General features: G+C 36.0%; 1 protein-coding gene across 1 annotated transcript; it reads right to left on the bottom strand.

The window, feature by feature from the left end:
- Positions 1-7,687: 7,687 nt before the first annotated feature.
- On the bottom strand, positions 7,688-8,107 carry LOC137942881 (uncharacterized). The gene has a single exon (XM_068788604.1). The coding sequence runs from the start codon at positions 8,105-8,107 to the stop codon at positions 7,688-7,690; it is 420 nt and encodes a 139-aa protein (XP_068644705.1).
- Positions 8,108-19,497: the final 11,390 nt, after the last annotated feature.

Below are 19,497 nucleotides of genomic sequence, written 5' to 3'. Positions count from 1 at the left end.
TGTTAGGATCAATTAGAAATCTCTTTCTTATAAAATTCCAAGTTATTAGTGGTTTTTACTAGTGGAATTTCCCAAACAGGATAAAAAAACTTTGGTGTTCATTTGTAGTGCGTGAATAAATTTTCTTTACTTATATTTATTATTGATTTCAATTTTTTGCATACATAAAATCGAAAGTTTTTATTTTGTTGTGATCTATTTGCCTTGTCTTTTTGTTTATGAGAAAATTGGAATAGTGAAAACATAAGTTTGGATTTGAAAAAAAATTGAACTAAAAAGGAAAAGCACAAATGCAGATAGAGATTATTCCAAATAGTATCTATAATTTTAAGGGATTGTAATGTCTTTTTAGTTTTTATATATTAGGTTTTGCAATCATCAGAAAAGGGAGGCGAGGGATTTTTAACTAAGTGTTGACTCCCTAACCATAAGTCATTTCTTAATAAAATTATAGTTGTTACCCATCTTTAATCGATCAATAACTTTACAATGATCTAAGATTGTTAGGTCAGCTTTTTTGAAAATGGGCAAAAAGTGGTTGTTCTGCTCCGGTAAATATCCCACCGCACGTTAACTTGAGAATTTAATTTGTTCCACTCTTTGAAATTATTGGATCATTAGATCATTTGCTTCTTCAACATGTTTCATGCATGCATTTTCATATTTAAAACATGTTAGGATCAATTAGAAATCTCTTTCTTATAAAATTTAAAGCGATTAAGGGTTGTACTAGTGGAATTTCCCAAAAATTGATAGAAAAACATTGGTGTTAATATGTAGTGCGTGAATAAAAATTTTTTACTTAAATTTATTATTGTTATCAATGTTTTTCATACATAAACTCTTAAATTTCCTTTTGTTGTGATCTATTTGCCTTATCTTTTTCTTTACGTGAATAAAGGGAGAATGAAAAGTAAAGTATGCATTTGAAAAAAATTGAACATCTAAAATGGATATGCACAAATGTAGAGAGAGATAATTCCAAAAAGTATCTGTAATTTTTTGGGATTGTAAACTCTTTTATTTTTTTTATATTAGGTTTTGAAATCATTTGAAAATGGGGGAGGGATGGTGGGGGATGCGAGGGATTTTTAACTGAGCAATGACTCCCAAATCATAAGACATTTGTTACAAAAATTGCAGCTGTTACGTATCATTAATCGATCAATAACTTTACAATGATCTATGATTGTTGGGTCATATTTTTGTAAATGGACAAAATGTGGCTTGTTTTGGTCTTGTAAATATCCCACCACACGTTAACTTGGGAATTAAATTTGTTCTACTCCATTAAATTTTTGGATCATTAGGTTATTTTGCATCTTCAACATGTTTCATGCAAGCATATCCATATTGAAAACATGTTAGGATCAATTAGAAATCTCTATCTTTTAAAATTCCAAGCAATTAGGGTTGTACTAGTGGTATTTCCAAAACATGGATAAAAAAAATTTGGTGTTCATTTTTTGTGCGTGAATAAATTTTCTTTACCTACATTTAGTATTTTTTTCAATTTTTTGCAAATACAAACTCTAAAATTTTAATTTTTTTTGTGATCTATTTGCCTTATCTTTTTGTTTACGAGAAAAAAGGGAGAGTGAAAACTCAAATATGGATTTGAAAAAAAATAGAACAAATGCTGAGAGAGATAATTCCTAAAAGTATCTGTAATTTTTAAGGTTTGTAAACTCTTTTTAGTTAATATATATTTGGTTTTGCAATCATCGAAAAAGGGGTGGCGAGGGATTTTTAACTGAGTGTTGACTCACAAACCATAAGTCATTTCTTAAAAACATTATAACTATTACACATCATTAATCGATCAATAACTTTACAAAGATCTATGATTGTCAGATCAACTTTTTGTAAATGGGCAAAAAGTGGCTTGTTTGGCTCCGGTAAATATCCCACCGCGTGTTAACTTGAGAATTTAATTTGTTCTACTCTATAAAATTATTGGATCATTAGGTCATTTACATCTTCAACATGTTTCATGCAGGCATATCCTTATTTAAAACATGTTAGGATCAATTAGAAATCTCTTTCATATAAAATTCCAAGCTATTTAGGTTGTACTAGTGGAATTTCCCAAACACGGATAAAAAAAATTTGGTGTTCATTTGTAGTGCATGAATAAATTTTCTTTACTCACCTTTATTATTGTTTTAAATTTTTTGCGTACATAAACTCTAAAATTTTCATTTTGCTGTGATCTATTTGCCTTAAGTTTTTGTTTACGAGAAAAAAGGGAGAGTGAAAACTCAAGTTTGGATTTGAAAAAAAATTGAACATTTACAATGAAAATGCACAAATGAAAAGAGAGATAATTTCAAAAAGTATATGTAATTTTTAGGGATTATAATTTCTTTTTAGTTTTTATATATTAGGTTTTGCAATTATCGAAAAAAGGGGGGTGAGAGATTTTATATTGATTGTTGACTCCCAAACTCTAAGTCATTTCTTACAAAAATTATAGTCGATACGCATCATTAATCAATCAATAACTTTACAATGATCTATGATTGTTCGGTCAGATTTTTGCAAATGGGCAAATAGTGGCTAGTTTGGCTCAGGTATATATCCTACCACACTTTAACTTGAGAATTTAATTTGTTCTGCTCCTTGAAATTTTTGGATCATTAGGTCACTTGCATCGTCTTCATGTTTCATGCATGCATATCCATATTTGAAACTTGTTAGAATCAATTATAAATATCTTTCTTGTAAAATTCCAAGCTATTTGGGGTTGTACTAGTGGAATTTCCCAAATGTACATAAAAAGACTTTTGTATTCATTTGTAGTGCGTGAATGAATTTTCTTTACTTTCATTTCTTATGTTTTTTCAATTTTTTACTTACATAAACTCTAAAATTTAAATTTTTTTTGTGATCAATTTGCCTTATCATTTTGCTTATGAGAAAAAAGGGTGAGTGAAAACTCTAACATGGATTTTAAAAAAAATTGAACATCTAAAATGGAAAATGACAAATGCAAAGAGAGATAATTCTAAAAAAGAATCTGCAATTTTTATAGATTGCAAACTCTTTTTAATTTTTATATATTTGTTTTTGCAATCATCGAAAAAAGGGGGCGAGGGATTTTTACCTGAGTGTTGATTCCCAAACCATAAGTCATTTCTTACAAAAATTGTAGTTGTTGAATTTAGGACCACATTAATACTAGCTCGAGCAAGCTGAGATAGGGAAGAAAACCAAGAAGGAGAGAGAATACTTTTGGGTAGAGAGGGGAGAAGAAGAAAAAAGAAGGAAAAAGAAGAACTTCTACACGAGAGAGAGAGAGAGAGAGAGAGAGAGAGAGAGAGCTCCATGCTTTTGATTTGATTTTTCTTGAATAAAAGCTCCATTATTTATAGTGGAGGAGTAATATAATTTATGTACACTTTCCAACTTTAATTCAACTCAATTTAGAACTTACACAAATTGTAACTTACCCATATTCTAACTTACCCAAAAACTGAATTTCCCAATTCCTTCTTCACGAGCTGGCTAGGCTGAGGATGCCAGCTCATGTTATATTCTTGTGGCTCCCATTAGATATTCCAGCTCATGGGACAAAGATGCCAGCTTGTGTTATCTTTGTGGGTCCCACTAAATCTTCAATTCTACCAACTTATTCCAGCTCATCATCCAACTCATGTCAGCTTGTGTGTTGTTTCATCTTGGCTTCTCACGTCCTCATGGTGGGTCCCACCAGCTCATGCAACCATGGTGGGTCCCACATGTAACAATAACCATTACGCATCATTAATCAATCAATAACTTTACAATGATCTATGATTGTTAGGTCAACTTTTGGTAAATAGGCAAAAAGTGGCTTGTTTAGCTCTGGTAAATATCCCACCGCACGTTAACTTGAGAATTTAATTTGTTCTACTCAAAATTATTGGATCATTAGTTCATTTGCATCTTCAACATATTTCATCCATGCATACCCATATTTAAAACATATTAGGATCAATTAGAAATCTCTTTCTTATAAAATTCCAAGTTATTAGGGGTTGTACTAGTTGAATTTCCCAAATATGGATAAAAAAACTTTAGTGTTAATTTAAAGTACGTGAATAAATTTTCTTTACCTAAATTTATTATTGTTTTCAATTTTTTTCATTCATAAACTCTAAAAATTTCATTTTGTTGTGATCTATTTGCCTTATCTTTTTCTTTACCAGAAAAAAGGGAGAGTGAAAAGAAAAGTTTGGATTTTAAAAAAACATTGAACATCTAAAATGGAAATGCACAGATGCAGAGAGAGATAATTCCAAAAAGTATCTAAAAATTTTAGAGATTGTAATGTCATTTTTGTTTTTATATATTAGGTTTTGTAATCATCGAAAAAGGGGGGGCAAGGGATTTTTAACTGAGTGTTGACGACCAAACCATAAGTCATTTCTCACAAAAATTATAGCCGTTATGCATCATTAATCAATCAATAACTTTACAATGATCTATGATTGCTAGGTCAGCTTTTTGTAAATGGGAAAAATGTGGCTTGTTTGGCTCGGGTAAATATCCTTCTGCACGTTAGCTTTAGAATTGAATTTTTTCTACTCCTTTAAATTTTTGGATCATTAGGTCATTTACATCTTCAACATGTTTCATGCATGCATATCCATATTTAGAACATATTAGGATCAATTAGAAATTTATTTCTTATAAAATTCCAAGCTAATAAGGTTGTACTAGCGAAATTTCCCAGACATGGATAAAATAACTTTGGTGTTCATTTGTAGTGCATGAAGAAATTTTCATTACTAACATTTATTATTATTTTCAATTTTTTGCATACATAAAATCTAAGTTTTTCATTTTATTGTGATCTATTTGCTTTATCTTTTTCTATACGTGAAAAAAGGATAGTGAAAACTCAAGTTTGGCTTTGAAAAAAAAATGAACATCTAAAATGGAAATGCACCAATGCAGAGAGAGATAATTCCAAAAAATATCAGTAATTTTTAGGGTTTGTAAACTGTTTTAGTTTTTTTTTATGAGGTTTTGTAATCATCGGAAAAAGGAAGAGGTGGGGAGGTATTTTAACTGAGTGTTGACTCCCAAACCATAAGTCATTTCTTACAAATATTATAGCAATTACGCATCATTAATCGATCAACAATTTTACAATGATCTATGATTGTTAGGTCAGGTTTTTCTAAATGGGAAAAAGTGGCTTGTTTGGCTCAAGTAAATATCCCACAACACATTAACTTGATAATTTAAATTGTTCTACATCCTGAAATTTTTGGATCATTATGTCATTTGCATCTTCAACATGTTTCATGCATGCATATCCATATTTAAAACATGTTTGGATCAATTAGAAATCTCTTTCTTATAAAATTCCAAGCTATTAGGGGTTGTACTAGTAGAATTTCCCAAAAATTGATAAAAAAAACTTTCGTGTTCATTTGTAATTTGTGAATAAATTTTATTTACTCACATTTATTATTGTTATCAATTTTTTGCATTCATAAATTCTAAAATTTTCATTTTGTTGTGATCTATTTTCCTGATCTTATTGTTTACAAGAAAAAAGGGAGAGTGAAAACTCACATTAGGGTTTAAAAAAAAATAGAACATCTAAAACGGAAATTCCCAAATGCACTGAGAGAGATTTCCAAAAAGTAGCTGTAATTTTTAGGGATTGTAAACTCTTCTTAGTTTATATATATATATTAGGTTTTACAGTCAGGAAAAGAGAGGGCGAAGGATTTTTAACTAATTGTTGACTCCCAAACCAGAAGTCATTTCTTACAAAAATTATAGCTGTTATTCATCAGTAATCGATCAATAACATTACAATGATCTATGATTGTTTGGTCAGCTTTTTGTAAATAGGAAAAAAGTGGCTTGTTTGGCTCGAGTAAATATCCCTCTGCAAGTTAATTTCAAAATTTAATTTATTCTACTCCTTGAAAATTTTGGATCATTTCATAATTTGAATCTTCTACATGTCTCATGCATGCATATCCATATTTAAAACATGTTAAGATCAATTAGAAATCTCTTTCTTATAATATTCCAAGCTATTAAGGGTTGTACTAGTGGAATTTCCCAAACATTGATCAAAAAAAACTTTGGTGTTCATTTGTAGTGTGTGAATAAATTTTCTTTACTTATATTTATTAATGTTTCATTTTTTTTGCATACATAAACTATAAAATTTTTATTTTTTTGTGATCTATTTGGCTTATCTTTTTGTTCAAGAGAAAAAAGGGAGAGTGAAAACTCAAGTTTGTATTTGAAAAAATATTCAACATCTAAAAATGAAATGCACAAATACACAGAGAGAGCGTGAGAGAGAGATAAATATAAAAAGAATCTATAATTTATAGGGATTGTAAACTCTTTTTACTTTTTATATTTTTTGTTTTGCAATTATCGAAAATGGGGGCTGAGGGATTCTTAACTGAGACTCCCAAACCATAATTCATTTCTTACAAAAATTATAGTTGTTATGTATCATTAATCAATCAATAAATTTACAATAATCTATGATTGTGAGGTCAGCCTTCCGTAAATGGGCAAAAAGTGGCTTGTTTAACGCGGGTAAATATCCCACCACACGTTAACTTGAGAATTTAATTTGTTCTGTTCCTTGAAATTTTTGGATCATTAGGTCATTTGCATCTTCAACAAGCTTCAAGCATGCATATCCATATTTAAAACATGTTAGGATCGATTAAAAATCTCTTTCTTACAAAATTCCAGGCTATTAGGGGTTGTACTAGTGGAATTTTCCAAACATTGATAAAAAAAACTTTGGTGTTCATTTGTAGTGCGTGAATAAATTTTCTTTACTCAAATTTATTATTGTTTTCAATTTTTTGCATACATAAACTCTAAAATTTTCATTTTATTGTGATCTATTTGCCTTATCTTTTTGTTTAGGAGAAAAAAGGGAGAGTGAAAACTCTAGTTTGGATTTGAAAAGCAAATTGAATATCTAAAATGGAAATGCACAAATGCAGAGAGCGATAATTCTAAAAAGTATCTGTAATTTTAGGGATTGTAAACTTTTTTTTATTTTTATATATTAGGTTTTGTGATCATCAGAAAAGGTGGTGGGTGACTGATTTTTAACTAAGCGTTGACTCCCAAACCATAGTCATTTCTTAGAAAAATAATATAGCCGTTACACATATGTTATGGTCTCTGACCTTGGACCTATTAATTCTACGGTGGAAGAGGGTTTCTTGTATTTCCGAATCTGAATCAGGTCTCCTTGTTCTGCCTAGATGACCTATGCTGATGAATGAGGGTGAATAAACGGAAGGGAAAAGTGGAAAGGAGGAAATCGATGAAGAAGAAGGGATCATGCTCGTCAAAGGGAGTCTTGCACCTTGGGTTCCAAGGGAACACCGACCCTGGTTTGTTGAAGGAGAACACATATCCTTGTAATTTTCTGCAGAATCTTTCCTTCCCTCTCGATAGCCTAATAAAGCCAAGGCTCAAGCTATAGAGTCATTGTTTATTACAATATTTCCCTCATGGCCTTCCTACTTGCCATTAACAATTTAAAAGAACAAATGTTGCCTAATGTACTTCACTGCTCTACTGAATCATCGTCTCGTCCGCATCGCCTCTGGATTACTCGTTCTGCTATCGAGTCCATAGCATCACTCCCCTCCTAGAAAATGAGGTTATCCACAAGCTCAAATGTGGGGTAGACCTACTGGAAAACGTCTAGGTCCTCCCAAGTGGCAATGGTTGCGTCATTGTGACACCATTGAACTAAAACTTCTCTTCGCTGCGGATTCTGATGAGCCTTCAAAATTTTTATGGGCATAAGAGATATTTGTCCATCCTCCATGGGTGGTAAAGAAGGATTGTGAGGAGGGGCACTACCTTTGAAAGGCTTGAGGAGTGAAACATGAAAAACATCATGGATCTTGGCTTCTCGAGGCAGTTGGAGCTTACATGCGACTTCCCCGATCCTCTGAGTAATTTGGAACGGCCTAAAATATTTGGGCGAGAGCTTGTGCCTACGGCCCGCTAAGGAAGCTTGCCTGTAATGTTGGAGCTTGAGCCAAAAAAAGTCACCTGGGTTGTACTGAATATCTCTGTGGCCCTGATCATAGTATTCTTTCATACAGGCCTGTGCTTGGTTGAGTCGCTGTTGAATAATGGCCAATAACTGATCTCAATCAATGAGAGCTTTGTCAATTGCATCGACTCGGGTGGAGCCATGATCATATGAAAGGAGACGTGGAGGGTCCCGACCATACATAACTCGAAATGGAGTTTCTTGTAAGGCAGTGTCGAAGGAAGTGTTGTATCAATACTCCGCCCACGGAATGCATTCCACCCATCATTTAGGGTGGTCACCTACCAAGCACTGTAAATACATGGCAATGGTGCGGTTAAGCACTTCTGTCTGGCCATCAGATTGTGGGTAATATGTTGAGGAATAATTCAGTTTGGTGCCGCAAAATTTGAAAATATCACGCCAGAATTGACTAGTAAAAACAACAACCCGATCACTTACAATTGACTTCAGAATGCCGTGTTGGCGCACAATGTGTGTAAAGAAGACCAGGGCTATTGATGCCGCTGTGTATGGATGCTCCAAGGGGATGAAATGATCGTACTTGGAGAATTGGTCCACTTCCACCAAAAGAATAGATTTTACGGAAGACTTCAAAAGACCCTCAATAAAATCCATAGATAAGTCAGCCCAAACATGAACGGTTGCAGCACCCCAACGGGAGATAAATACTTCGCCTTGTTCAATTGACACACCTAACAAGCAGCTACATATGAGGTAATGGAGGATTTCATACCAGCCCAATAAAAATCCTTGCGGATCTGAATTAGTGTCTTTTGAATTCCTTCATGATACCTGTCATGATAAGCTGATAATATAGTGGCAATCAGATGAGAAGATTGAGACAAATAGATGCAGTGCTTATAAAGAATGTGTCCAATCGGAAGGCATGTTGCCAGTTGTAATGTTCTGAAATAGTTCTTGAAATTCCGGGGAGCTTCTGTTTGCCACCTTGATGGAGTCCAAGAGGACCGGTGTAGGGTGACTTATTGCAGATAATTGTGGTGCATCTTTTGATCTGTGTGACAGAGCATCAGCTGCTGTATTTAATCTACCCGCATTGTGTTCCACCGTAAAGTCAAAGCCCAGCAATTGAATGATCCACTGCTGCTGAGGTTAGGTGGAAATACGCTGATCCAACAAACATTTCAAACTATAGTGGTCCGTTCGAATAAGAAAATATCTACCCCATAAATAAGGTCTCCAGTGGCGGACTGCCTTTGCTAAGACAATCAGTTCACGCTCATATGCTGGTAACTTGTGTTGATGACATGCGAGTTGGCGGCTGAAATAGGCAATAGGATGGTTGGAATATTGCAGCACTACCCCGATACCACCTCCAGATGCATCACATTCAATCACAAATGGCTCTTCAAAATTAGGCAACTGTAAGACCGGCGCCATGGTGAGGGCTGTTTTTAAAGTTTGGAATGCTATGCTGGTCTCTTCATTCCTTCCTAATGCTATGCTGGTCTCTTCATTCCAAAGGAAGGCATTGCAATGTAGCAGGTTGGATAAGGGTGCTGCTAGGCCCGCATAGTTGGAAATGAACTTTTGATAATACCCGGCTAAGCCCAAAAAACCCCGTAATGCTGAGACATTGGTTGGTAGAGGCCATTGTGTGACTGCTGCAATTTTCACGGGTCCACTATAACTCCAGATGCTGTAATAATGTGTCCCAAATAAACTACCCGTTGTCTCCCAAATGTACACTTGGTTCTTTTATAAGTAAAGTCGATGGGCTCGAATCAGTTGGAAAACCATATGTAAATGCTCTAGATGTTGAGGCCAGGACTTGCTGAAAATTAATATTTCATCAAAGAATACTAACACAAATTTTCTAAGATAGTCAGTAAATACCTCGTTCATTAAGTCCTAAAACGTGGATTGGAGGCCAGTGATATCATGGAGAGAAATGGCAGGTTCTTCCTCCACGGATTCTTCACTCTCTGGGACTTTTACCCAATCATCATTGAGTTCTAACCAAAATAACTTCTGACACTAATGCCCGAATGTGTATTTTTCCTCACAATTATAGCATAAGCCTTTGGACCTTCTTTCTTCCATCTCTGCCATGTTATATTTTCTGATGAATGCTGGTTAAGACGGACTGGGATTGGGATTTGTAGGCGCAGCTGCCGGTGCAGGTGAGCGCCAGTGGTTGCTGGTAGGGGAGGCGCATTGAGATGGTTTCCCTCCCTACCAACTAGATCTCTGGTAGCTTCTAAGGTCCTGGCCAAGTTCATTGCCCTTGCTAAGGTAGTGAGGCCCCAGTAATTCCACTTCTAAGCAGAGGGACTCGGTCAAACCCGTTGTAAACAGACTGACTTGTTGATCCTCATGAACCATCTTGCTGGCCCTTGCCAATTTTTCTTGAAATAATTTTTGATAGGTCTCCACACTACCTATTTGGTGTAGCAGCACTAGATCCCCCAGTGGGTTGCTTTGTGTTGGAGATCCAAACCGAATTGTACACAATTCTTTAAAATCATCCCAATCTAGGTTCGGATGCTCCAATTCTAACTGGTGGCCCCATAGTTGCGCTTCATCGAGCATGTGGAAGGCGGCCAACCCCACTTTGTCATTTTCAGCTGTCCTTTGATGTGAATTTTTTTTTTCACACCTATTGATCCAAATCAAAGAGATCCCTTATAAATTAGAAAGTCCAATTTTGTATACCGTGGAATGGTCCCACTACCTGGACCAGAACTCATGCCACTTGTTGGGTGCTCTCTTTGCCCAGCAAATTGGTCCCCTTGCGTGATCGTAGGGCTTCTCCCTCCTTCCTGAGGGGTTGGGGGTTTCTTACTCTCATGCATTCATCAAAATCGATTAGATAAACTTTGAACTTGTGTATTTACCTAGTGAAAGGCTTGAGAAATTCGGTTGTCCACCAACTCAGCCAGACGCCCTTTAATCTCTTCCTACCCAGCTACCTGGTCTGCGTGTATCATTTCACTAAGAGTAGCTATCAATTCGGTGTTGTTGGATGACTCTCCCATCCTGACCTGCTCTGATACCAAGGTGTTATGGTTTCTGACCATGGACCGAATAATTCTACGATGGGAGAGGGTTTCTTGTATTTCCGAATCCGAATCAGGTCTCCTTGTTCTACCCGGATGACCTATGGTGACAAATGAGGGTGAATAAATGGAAGGGAAAAGTGAAAAGGAGGAAATCGATGAAGAAGAAAGGATCAGGCTCGTCAAAGGGAGTCTTGCACCTTGGGTTCCAGGGGAACGCTGACCCTGGTTCGTTGAAGGAGAACACAGATCCTTGTAATTTTATGCTTAATCTTTCATTCTCTCTCGATAGCCTAATAAATCCAAGGCTCGAGCTATAGAGTCATTGTTTATTAAAATATTTACCTTGTGGCCTTCCTACTTGACATTAATAATTTAAAAGAACAAATACTGCCTAATGTACTTCACTGCTCTATTGAGTCACCGACTCGTCCACGTCGCCTCTAGATTACTCGTTCTGCTATCAAGTCCACAACAGCATCATTAATCAATCAATAACTTTATAATGATTTATGATTGTTAAGTCAACTTTTTTTAAATGGGCAGAAAGTCGGTTGTTTGGCTCGGGTAAATATCCCACTACACATTACCTTGAGAATTTAATTTGTTCTACTCCTAGAAATGTTTTTATCATTAGGTCATTTGCATCTTCAACCTATTTCATGCATGCATATCCATATTTAAAACATGTTAGGATCAATTAGAAATCTCTTTCTTATAAAATTCCAAGCTATTAAGGGTTTTACTAGTGGATTTTCTCAAACATGGATAAAAAAACTTTGGTGTTCATTAGTAGTGTGTAAATAAAAAAAAATTCTCAATTTTATTATTATTTTCAATTTTTTGCATACGTAAACTCTAAAATTTTCATTTTTTTGTTATCTATTTGCCTTATCTTTTTGTTTAAGTGAAAAAAGGGGGCGAAGGATTTTTGTTGTTATCCAAAAAGTATCTGTAATTTTTAGGGATTGTAATATCTTTTTAGTTTTTATATATTAGGTTTTGCAATCATCAGAAAAGGGAGGCGAGGGATTTTAAACTGACTGTTTACTCCCAAACCATAAGTCATTTCTTAAAAAAATTATAGTCGTTACACATTATTAATCGATCAATAACTTTACAATGATCTATGATTGTTATTTCAGTTTTTTGTAAATAGGCAAAAAGTGGCTAGTTTGGCCCAGGTAAATATCCCTCCACACGTTAACTTGAAAATTTAATTTTTTCTACTCCTTGAAAATTTTGGATCATTAGGTCACTTGCATATTCAACATGTTTCAAGCATGCATATCCATCTTTAAAACATTTTATGATCAATTAGAAATCTCATTCTTATAAAATTCCATGCTATTAGGGGTATTACTAGTGGAATTTCCCAAACATAGATAATAAAACTTTGGTGTTCATTTGTAGTACGTGAATAAATTTTCTTTACTTACATTTATTATTGTTTTTTATTTTTTGCATACATAAACTATAAAATTTCCATTTTTTCTGATCTATTTATCTTACCTTTTTCTTTACGAGAAAAAAGGGAGAGTGAAAAGTGAAATATGGATTTGAAAAAAAATTGAACAAGTAAAATTGAAATGCACAAAAGTATAGAGAGATAATTACAAAAAGTATCAGTAATTTTTAGGGCTGGTAAACTCTTTTTAGTTTATATAATTTTGGTTTTTCAATTATCAAAAAAGAGGGGCAAGGGAATTTTAATTGAGTGTTGACTTCCAAACCATCAATCATTTCTAACAAAATTTATAGCCATTACGCATCTTTAATCGATCAACAACTTTACAATGATCTATGATTGTTAGGTCAGTTTTTTTGTAAATGGGCAAAGACTTTCTTTTTTTGCTCTGGAAAATATCCCACCGCACGTCAACTTGAGAATTTAATTTGTTCTACTCCAATAAATTTTTTGATCATTTGGTCATTTGCATCTTCAACATGTTTCATGCATGCATTTCCATATTTAAAAGATGTTAGGATCAATTACAAATCTCTTTGTTATAAAATTCCAAGCTATTAGGGGTTGTACTAGTGGAATTTCCCAAGCATGGATAAAAAAACTTTGGTGTTAATTTGTAGTGCGTGAATAAATTTTCTTTACTTACCTTTATTAATGTTTTCAGTTTTTTGCATACATAAACTGTAAAATTTTAATTTTATTTTTATCTATTTGCCTTATGTTTTTCTTTACGAGAAAAAAGGGTGAGTGAAAAGTAAAGTTTGGATTTGAAAAAAAATAGAACATCTAAAATGAAAATGCACTAATCTAGAGAGAGATAATTCCAAAAAGTATCTGTAAATTTTTGGTATTCTAAACTCTTTTATTTATTTTTATATTAGGTTCTGTAATCATCTAAAAAGGGGTTGAGGGGGTGGTGGGGTGCAAAGGATTTTTAACAGAGTGTTGACACCCAAACCATAATTCATTTCTTACAAAAAATTATAGCCGGTATGCATCATTAATCGATCAATAACTTTACAATGATCTATGATTGTTAGGTCAACTTTTTGTAATTGGGGAAATGTGGCATGTTTGGCTCAGGTAAATATCCCACCGCACGTTAACTTGAGAATTTAATTGCTTCTACTCGTAATAATTTTTTGATCAAGTTAATGAAGTCAATGAAGTATTTCTCTTTTCCATAAATTCAATAGTTTTTATAGCTTTTGAGCTACATTCCCAAATATTTTCCGCCTTGATCCTAAACCTGTTACTACCCTTGAAAAGTCCATATGATGCATTTTATGCATGTGATCTGAGTGGTGGAGAATGAGAAGATATGCAAGCCTATGGTAGATCATTTCTATTGGAATGAATTTGAGCAAAACACATACCCTTCAAACACATAAGAGTCGAGTGTTTATTTCTGTGAGGGTCTACTTATTTAGTTTACTTTGAATGAAAATGCTTACTAAGTAATTGTAAGTTGATTAAGAATTTTTGTTCATGATATGTTATGAGTTTTGAAGATCTTGGTGGTTCTTTTTTTATGGCGTTACAACCTTGGTGTTTTCTGGAATGTGAATTTGAGTTTTGCCCAAGGATGAGCAAAAACTTAGTGTGGGGGAATTTGATGAGAATGAAAAATGTCATATTTTTCTCCCTTAATGCATAGGCTTTTATAATTATTTGGTGCCTAAATATACTCAATATTCTTTTATTTTTATTTAGGATACAAATGGAGGTGTTAAGTGCAAAACGAAGTTAATTGGGCGATTCTGGACAGTTTCAACATTGCTTCATAATCTAGACATAACTCTCTCATCGGAACTCTAATTGATATGATTCAAGATGTTATGGAATGAAAATAAAAATTTATACAACTTTTATGTTTATAATTTTGATAGATATTGGCGTTATCCAGGTCCCAATCGGGCTTGAAGTCGCGGCACGTGCACTGTGACATCTTGGAACTCACTTTCCTAGTCAGGGTAGTATTGTATTTTTTTATTGCTTTTAGCGATTTTTGCGCAAAGGGACGAAAATAAAAAAGGTAATTAGGGCCGGGATCTTGTTCTCTTCTCTTGGTCTCCTCTCCAGCTTTTCATCCTCTTTTCTCTAGTTTTTCCCTCAGTTTTCTTCATGACCATGCGTGGCTAAACTTTCAGACTTGGTCAAAGGAAACTGAAGCCATCGGAATCAATACAACTGTGAGATCCAATTTGTTTTCATCGATCAATTTATGTTTTGAGTATCCGATGTTCTTCTATAATTTTCTTTCATGATTGTCTCATTTAATCACTAGGGGGCCTACTAGTTTATTACTCAGTGCAATCTACTACTAGATTAGATGTCGAATCCGTAATTATTTGATCTCTCTAACTTGTGAAGCAATTGAGATTTGATGATTTGTTGCATCAAGAATTATTAGATCTTAAGAAGAATGCTTGACTAAATTAAATGCAGCCACTTGTGCTTATGTTGTTTAGTTTCATCGATCTCTCTAACTCTTAAGGTTGTTGCAAGATTAAATCTTTAGCGCTTGTCTTGGGTTGTTTGGTAGTTAGGGTTAATTGGATCGTTTGTTTTCTAATTAACTATGAAAGGAGAGATAGGAAGATAGTTCCAACGGTGAAAATTCAAGTGTGAATTGATATACACGGGCATCGATGATCAGTTGTGAAATTCCGATGGTGGATGTTGACTTAGACCAATATTTGACTTAGACCAATATTTGAATTATTTCTTAGTTATTTTTCTTAAAAATATTTCCGATATACTCAAACCCCCCATCCTTGTTCACGAAGCATAAAAGTAGACTAATCACTCTTCATGGGAATGATCCTTGATCCCACTACTACATATATTTTTAGGAATATAGGTTTTATTTTTGGTGCATATGTCAGTACACCAACTAACTTGACTAAAACACCTTTAAACTAAAACTTTTCTTTGAAACCAGCTTCCAGAATAATAATTTTAGTTTTGTAAGACTTCTTATTGTGTAAGAACTCATCATGCCATAATTGTATGGACCTGGGCTTCTCCTTGGTCTTTGGGCCATGAAGCCATCTTCCACATCTCTTGGATGTGTGGGTCTTCCTTAGTCTTATGGGCTTGGGCCCATCTTCCAACACACTTGGCTATGTTGGCCTTCCTTGGTCGTGTAGGCTTGGGACTATCTTCCAACACTCCCCCTCAAGCTGGGGGTGAGAGAACATCATGAACTCCCAGCTTACTACAAATGGTGTATAGGATCTACTCATATTAAATGGTAGTCCTTCATATTTTCCAACACTCCCCCTCACGCTGGTGCTCTCTTCCATGAGGCCCAAGTGGCATAAGATAAGTGAGAGTAAAATCACTCTAAGTCGTATAACATTGCTCCATAGTCTAGTCATAACCCATGCTGGATGTAGGGCACACTCCTATAATTCTCAGGTAGATGCACTCCTACCTTTCACAGGTAGTGGGTCTATACGTAGTGCTCAAAAGTGTAGTAAAAAATCATCCTTCCCTGTATCCCTCCACAGGACAACGACTCTCAAGCGGTAGGAGTAATAAATACTAATTAAAATAGGTAATATATATGTAGTAATAAGCTCCTCCATCACGGTGTCCCAACTTGGGCACCGACTCTCATAGGTTGAAATGGATGATAAATGTCTGTCATTCACAAGACGGCGATAAAAGATGTGATACGTGATAAGTATCTGTCATTCACAAGACGACAATAAAATACGTGATAAGTGGGTAATGCATGTCATTCACAAGACAGGGATAAATAATTCATGAGTATATATTGTTATGAACCCAATAACAAGCCGAGTCATGTAGAAACGTCGTGGCTGAGTCAATAACTCTAGCTGAGTCAGTTACTGAGTCATTAAGTTTATTTTTCAAGCTAAATGCTATGGAGGGGCTAATCTATAATTTTCCCTTGAACCTTTTGTTTTTCAAGTTAAATGCCGTGGAAGGGTAAATCTGTAATTTTATTTTGAACTTTGTAGATATGAATCCTATTAAGAGCGAAAATGGAACGAAAGAAGGAAGTCTGGATTTATGTTCAAAAGAGGGTTTGAATTCTCGTAAACGAGTATGCGTTGTTAATCGTAAATGAAATGCGTGGAGTTCTACGCGCAGAGTTTTTATCAATGTTACGTCAGTCTTCAAAACGAGATTACAGGAATTCCAGAAGCGTCCTAAAAATATTTCAGAGAGGAATGTCGCCGTTCGTCGGCCGGCCTCAAATTTCTGAGGAAGGGGCCGCAGAGAGAAAGGTCGTTCGACCTCAAATATCTGAGCAGGGAATTCCATAGGCGCAGTCCAAAGCCTGGAATTTCAAATACTGGGAGCCTTGAAATCCAAAATCGGAGGGTTATGGAGCAAAGAGCTCTTCGGAACAGTCTGACGAGCGCCAGCCCCTTGTTGCTGCTTTCGGTCTCCAAGCTGGAAATCCATCTTCTCTGGAACTTACGGAAAAGAAGATTTTGTCGGAACATTACACCGATTTGAGTTCGACCTCAAATCGACCCTTTGCAAGGCAACCTAAAATCCTCCCAAAATAGGAGAGGGAAAATTTCCGAATTACCTCTGTCTCGGAAAATTTTTTACCTAACCTCTCCAAGCTTCTCCGAGTGGAGAAGCCCCATATGGCTGCTGCTCACCATCGGGAACCGGTCAGTCTCTCACTTTCACTCTCACTCTCGACCTCCGAATGGGAAACTGACCTAGGCACAACCTCTCTTATTCCGGCAGACGGCAGGGTGAATCGAAAATGGGAGAAATGGAAATGGCGACTACTGTGGGAGAAAGACCACAGTGGGAGAAATGGCGTTGACCTTAGAAGGAGCAGTCAGGAACAGAGAATTCCAGAAAATTACAGATTGCATTTGGGTTTTTGGCGGCAAATGTTTTCTCAAAGGTAAAATTTCCTTCAGTTATTGGCTATGTGTGGGTCTTTGGATCAGGACTTGAGGAAGGCTCTCTATTTCAAATTTTTGTTGACAATACAAGCTTCTCAAGAGATGGAGTTTTAGTAATGGAGAACTTTCCTGGTTTTTCTCCATACCGAGGTCTATATGAGTTTACACAGTATGCCTTTACTGGAAATTCTATTGGAATTTCTGGAATGTATTGGAGGGATCTGAATGACGTTGATAATGGGATCAAAGAAATTTTAAATCTTATGTTTGATGAAAAGCCTGAAAGAAAGGTAGAGTACTGGATTTCTATGCTAAGAAGTTTTGTTGAACAGGGGAATGTGATGAATTATATTACTGTTGTTGAGAACAGAAACAGTGTTCTGACTGCTTATGTCATTCTTGGAGATCTTGAGACTGAGATGATAATGAAAATTAAAATTGGTGTTGCTGTTGCAATGAAGAAAGGTGCACCACATCAGAAAATGAAAACTGAGAGTAAGGATTTTGATGCAGTAGGTGCCCTTCTTCATTTTGGAAAGTCTGACTTAATTTCATCAGTGGCAAACATGGGTCCTCCAGTTGAACAAGGGACTGTTGGTGGCATTGCATTTCCTTCCCCTATGGATGTGGAGAGGAGATAGGAGGAAGCTACTGGTTTTGCACCACATGTTCGGCAACAATTCACTCGAATTGTTTGGTAAAATGAACACTCATGCTGTTGGACTAGAACCGGTAACATACCTGGGCCTGTTCAGTGCTTGCACTCAGGGTATTTTAGTACAGCAGGTAACCATCTTGAAGGCCCCTAGTATTCTGCCAATTTCTGTACAGCGCTTCCAGTCGGGAAAACTGGCAAGCTCAACAACATGGTAATTTTTGGGCAATAGTCTACTATGTGCAGAATAACCAGGGGCAGTGGTACAAGATTGATGACAGCGGGTATCTGAACTGGATGGAGGAATGAGCCTCTCAACCATTAGTGGACTCGGATGTTTATCAGGCTTCACAGAGCTCGGTCTGGAAGGGCAGCAAGCAGCAAGGAGTTTCTTGGAGGATAATGCAACTTCGTGTGCAGCAGCAGCCTTATGAGCCACGTACCGACAGGGGATTCCAGGTAATGCTGATTGCTTCAGTTGATGGGTTTGCCTTTGAGGTTTACGTCAAGGCAACAGATCCTTGCAGTGAACGAGGGCAGAGTGATCCTAGAGCAGCAGTTGAGGCAAAGAAAAGAGAAGGTACACTGGAAGAACTGGGGCGGACAGCAGTAATTATGCATCAGTGGAATCTTGTTTGGCTTCCAAGAATTGGAGTTGGGTCTCAATTTGCAACTGCCCCCATCACTGGTTGATAGAGTGTATGAGGTTGTTGGCCAGTTCCATGACATGCCTATCAAGGCACTGAGGGAGGACTCTTTTAGCAGAGTTTTTGACCAACTCTCACAGAGGAATTTAAAAGGTTGTACTGCAATAATGTTGGCACACTGTGTTCCTGGATATCTTGCAGCAGTGGGCGGAAAAGCTCCAGCAACAAAACCGAGGCAGGCAGTTGTGCTGTTTTTCTCGCCTACATTGGTACATAAGCTGCTGCTACTGTCAGTTTCAGGGGCACCTCATATCGTTTGCCTGCCTGGTCTGTGAGCATCCTGCCTGCTGACTAGAATGGGGTCTTCAACACAGCAAAGATCAACTCTCCCACTACTCGTTTGGCTAGGAGATGCCTTAAGTCTAGTTCCCAGAACATTGTTGGCTCTTCAGAAGTGTACCAGTCAGACTGGAGCTGGGTGACTGAACCTATTGTGCATCATCATGATGAGTGCAAAGAGACCCTCAGAATGGAATGTAATCACTATATTCCTGGTTGCTATGATGGCAGAGCTAGAGTACTGAAGAACGCAACTAAGTTATTCAGTAGAGTTTACTTCTACTTCTCTGATGCTTTTGCCCCATATTCCAGAGGAGACCTTAGAGACCTTCTCCTCGTGGCTTGGGGTGTTGTCTTGGATGACAAGAAAGACCTAAGGAATACAGCCCAAGTGCT

This window comes from Aristolochia californica, unplaced genomic scaffold (genome assembly GCF_029961685.1).
Source record: "Aristolochia californica isolate CCGP_79_NKW_82.1479 unplaced genomic scaffold, dmAriCali1.0.hap1 SCAF_10, whole genome shotgun sequence".
In the NCBI taxonomy this organism is placed as follows: Eukaryota; Viridiplantae; Streptophyta; class Magnoliopsida; order Piperales; family Aristolochiaceae; genus Aristolochia; species Aristolochia californica.
The sequence above is the reverse complement of the archived record's forward strand: the minus strand, read 5'-3'. Positions and strand labels throughout refer to the sequence as shown.

What these genes read in the sequence shown, in the direction of transcription:
- LOC137942881 (XM_068788604.1), bottom strand. Translation starts at nt 8,107, where the DNA reads ATGAAAGAATACTATGATCAGGGCCACAGAGATATTCAGTACAACCCA.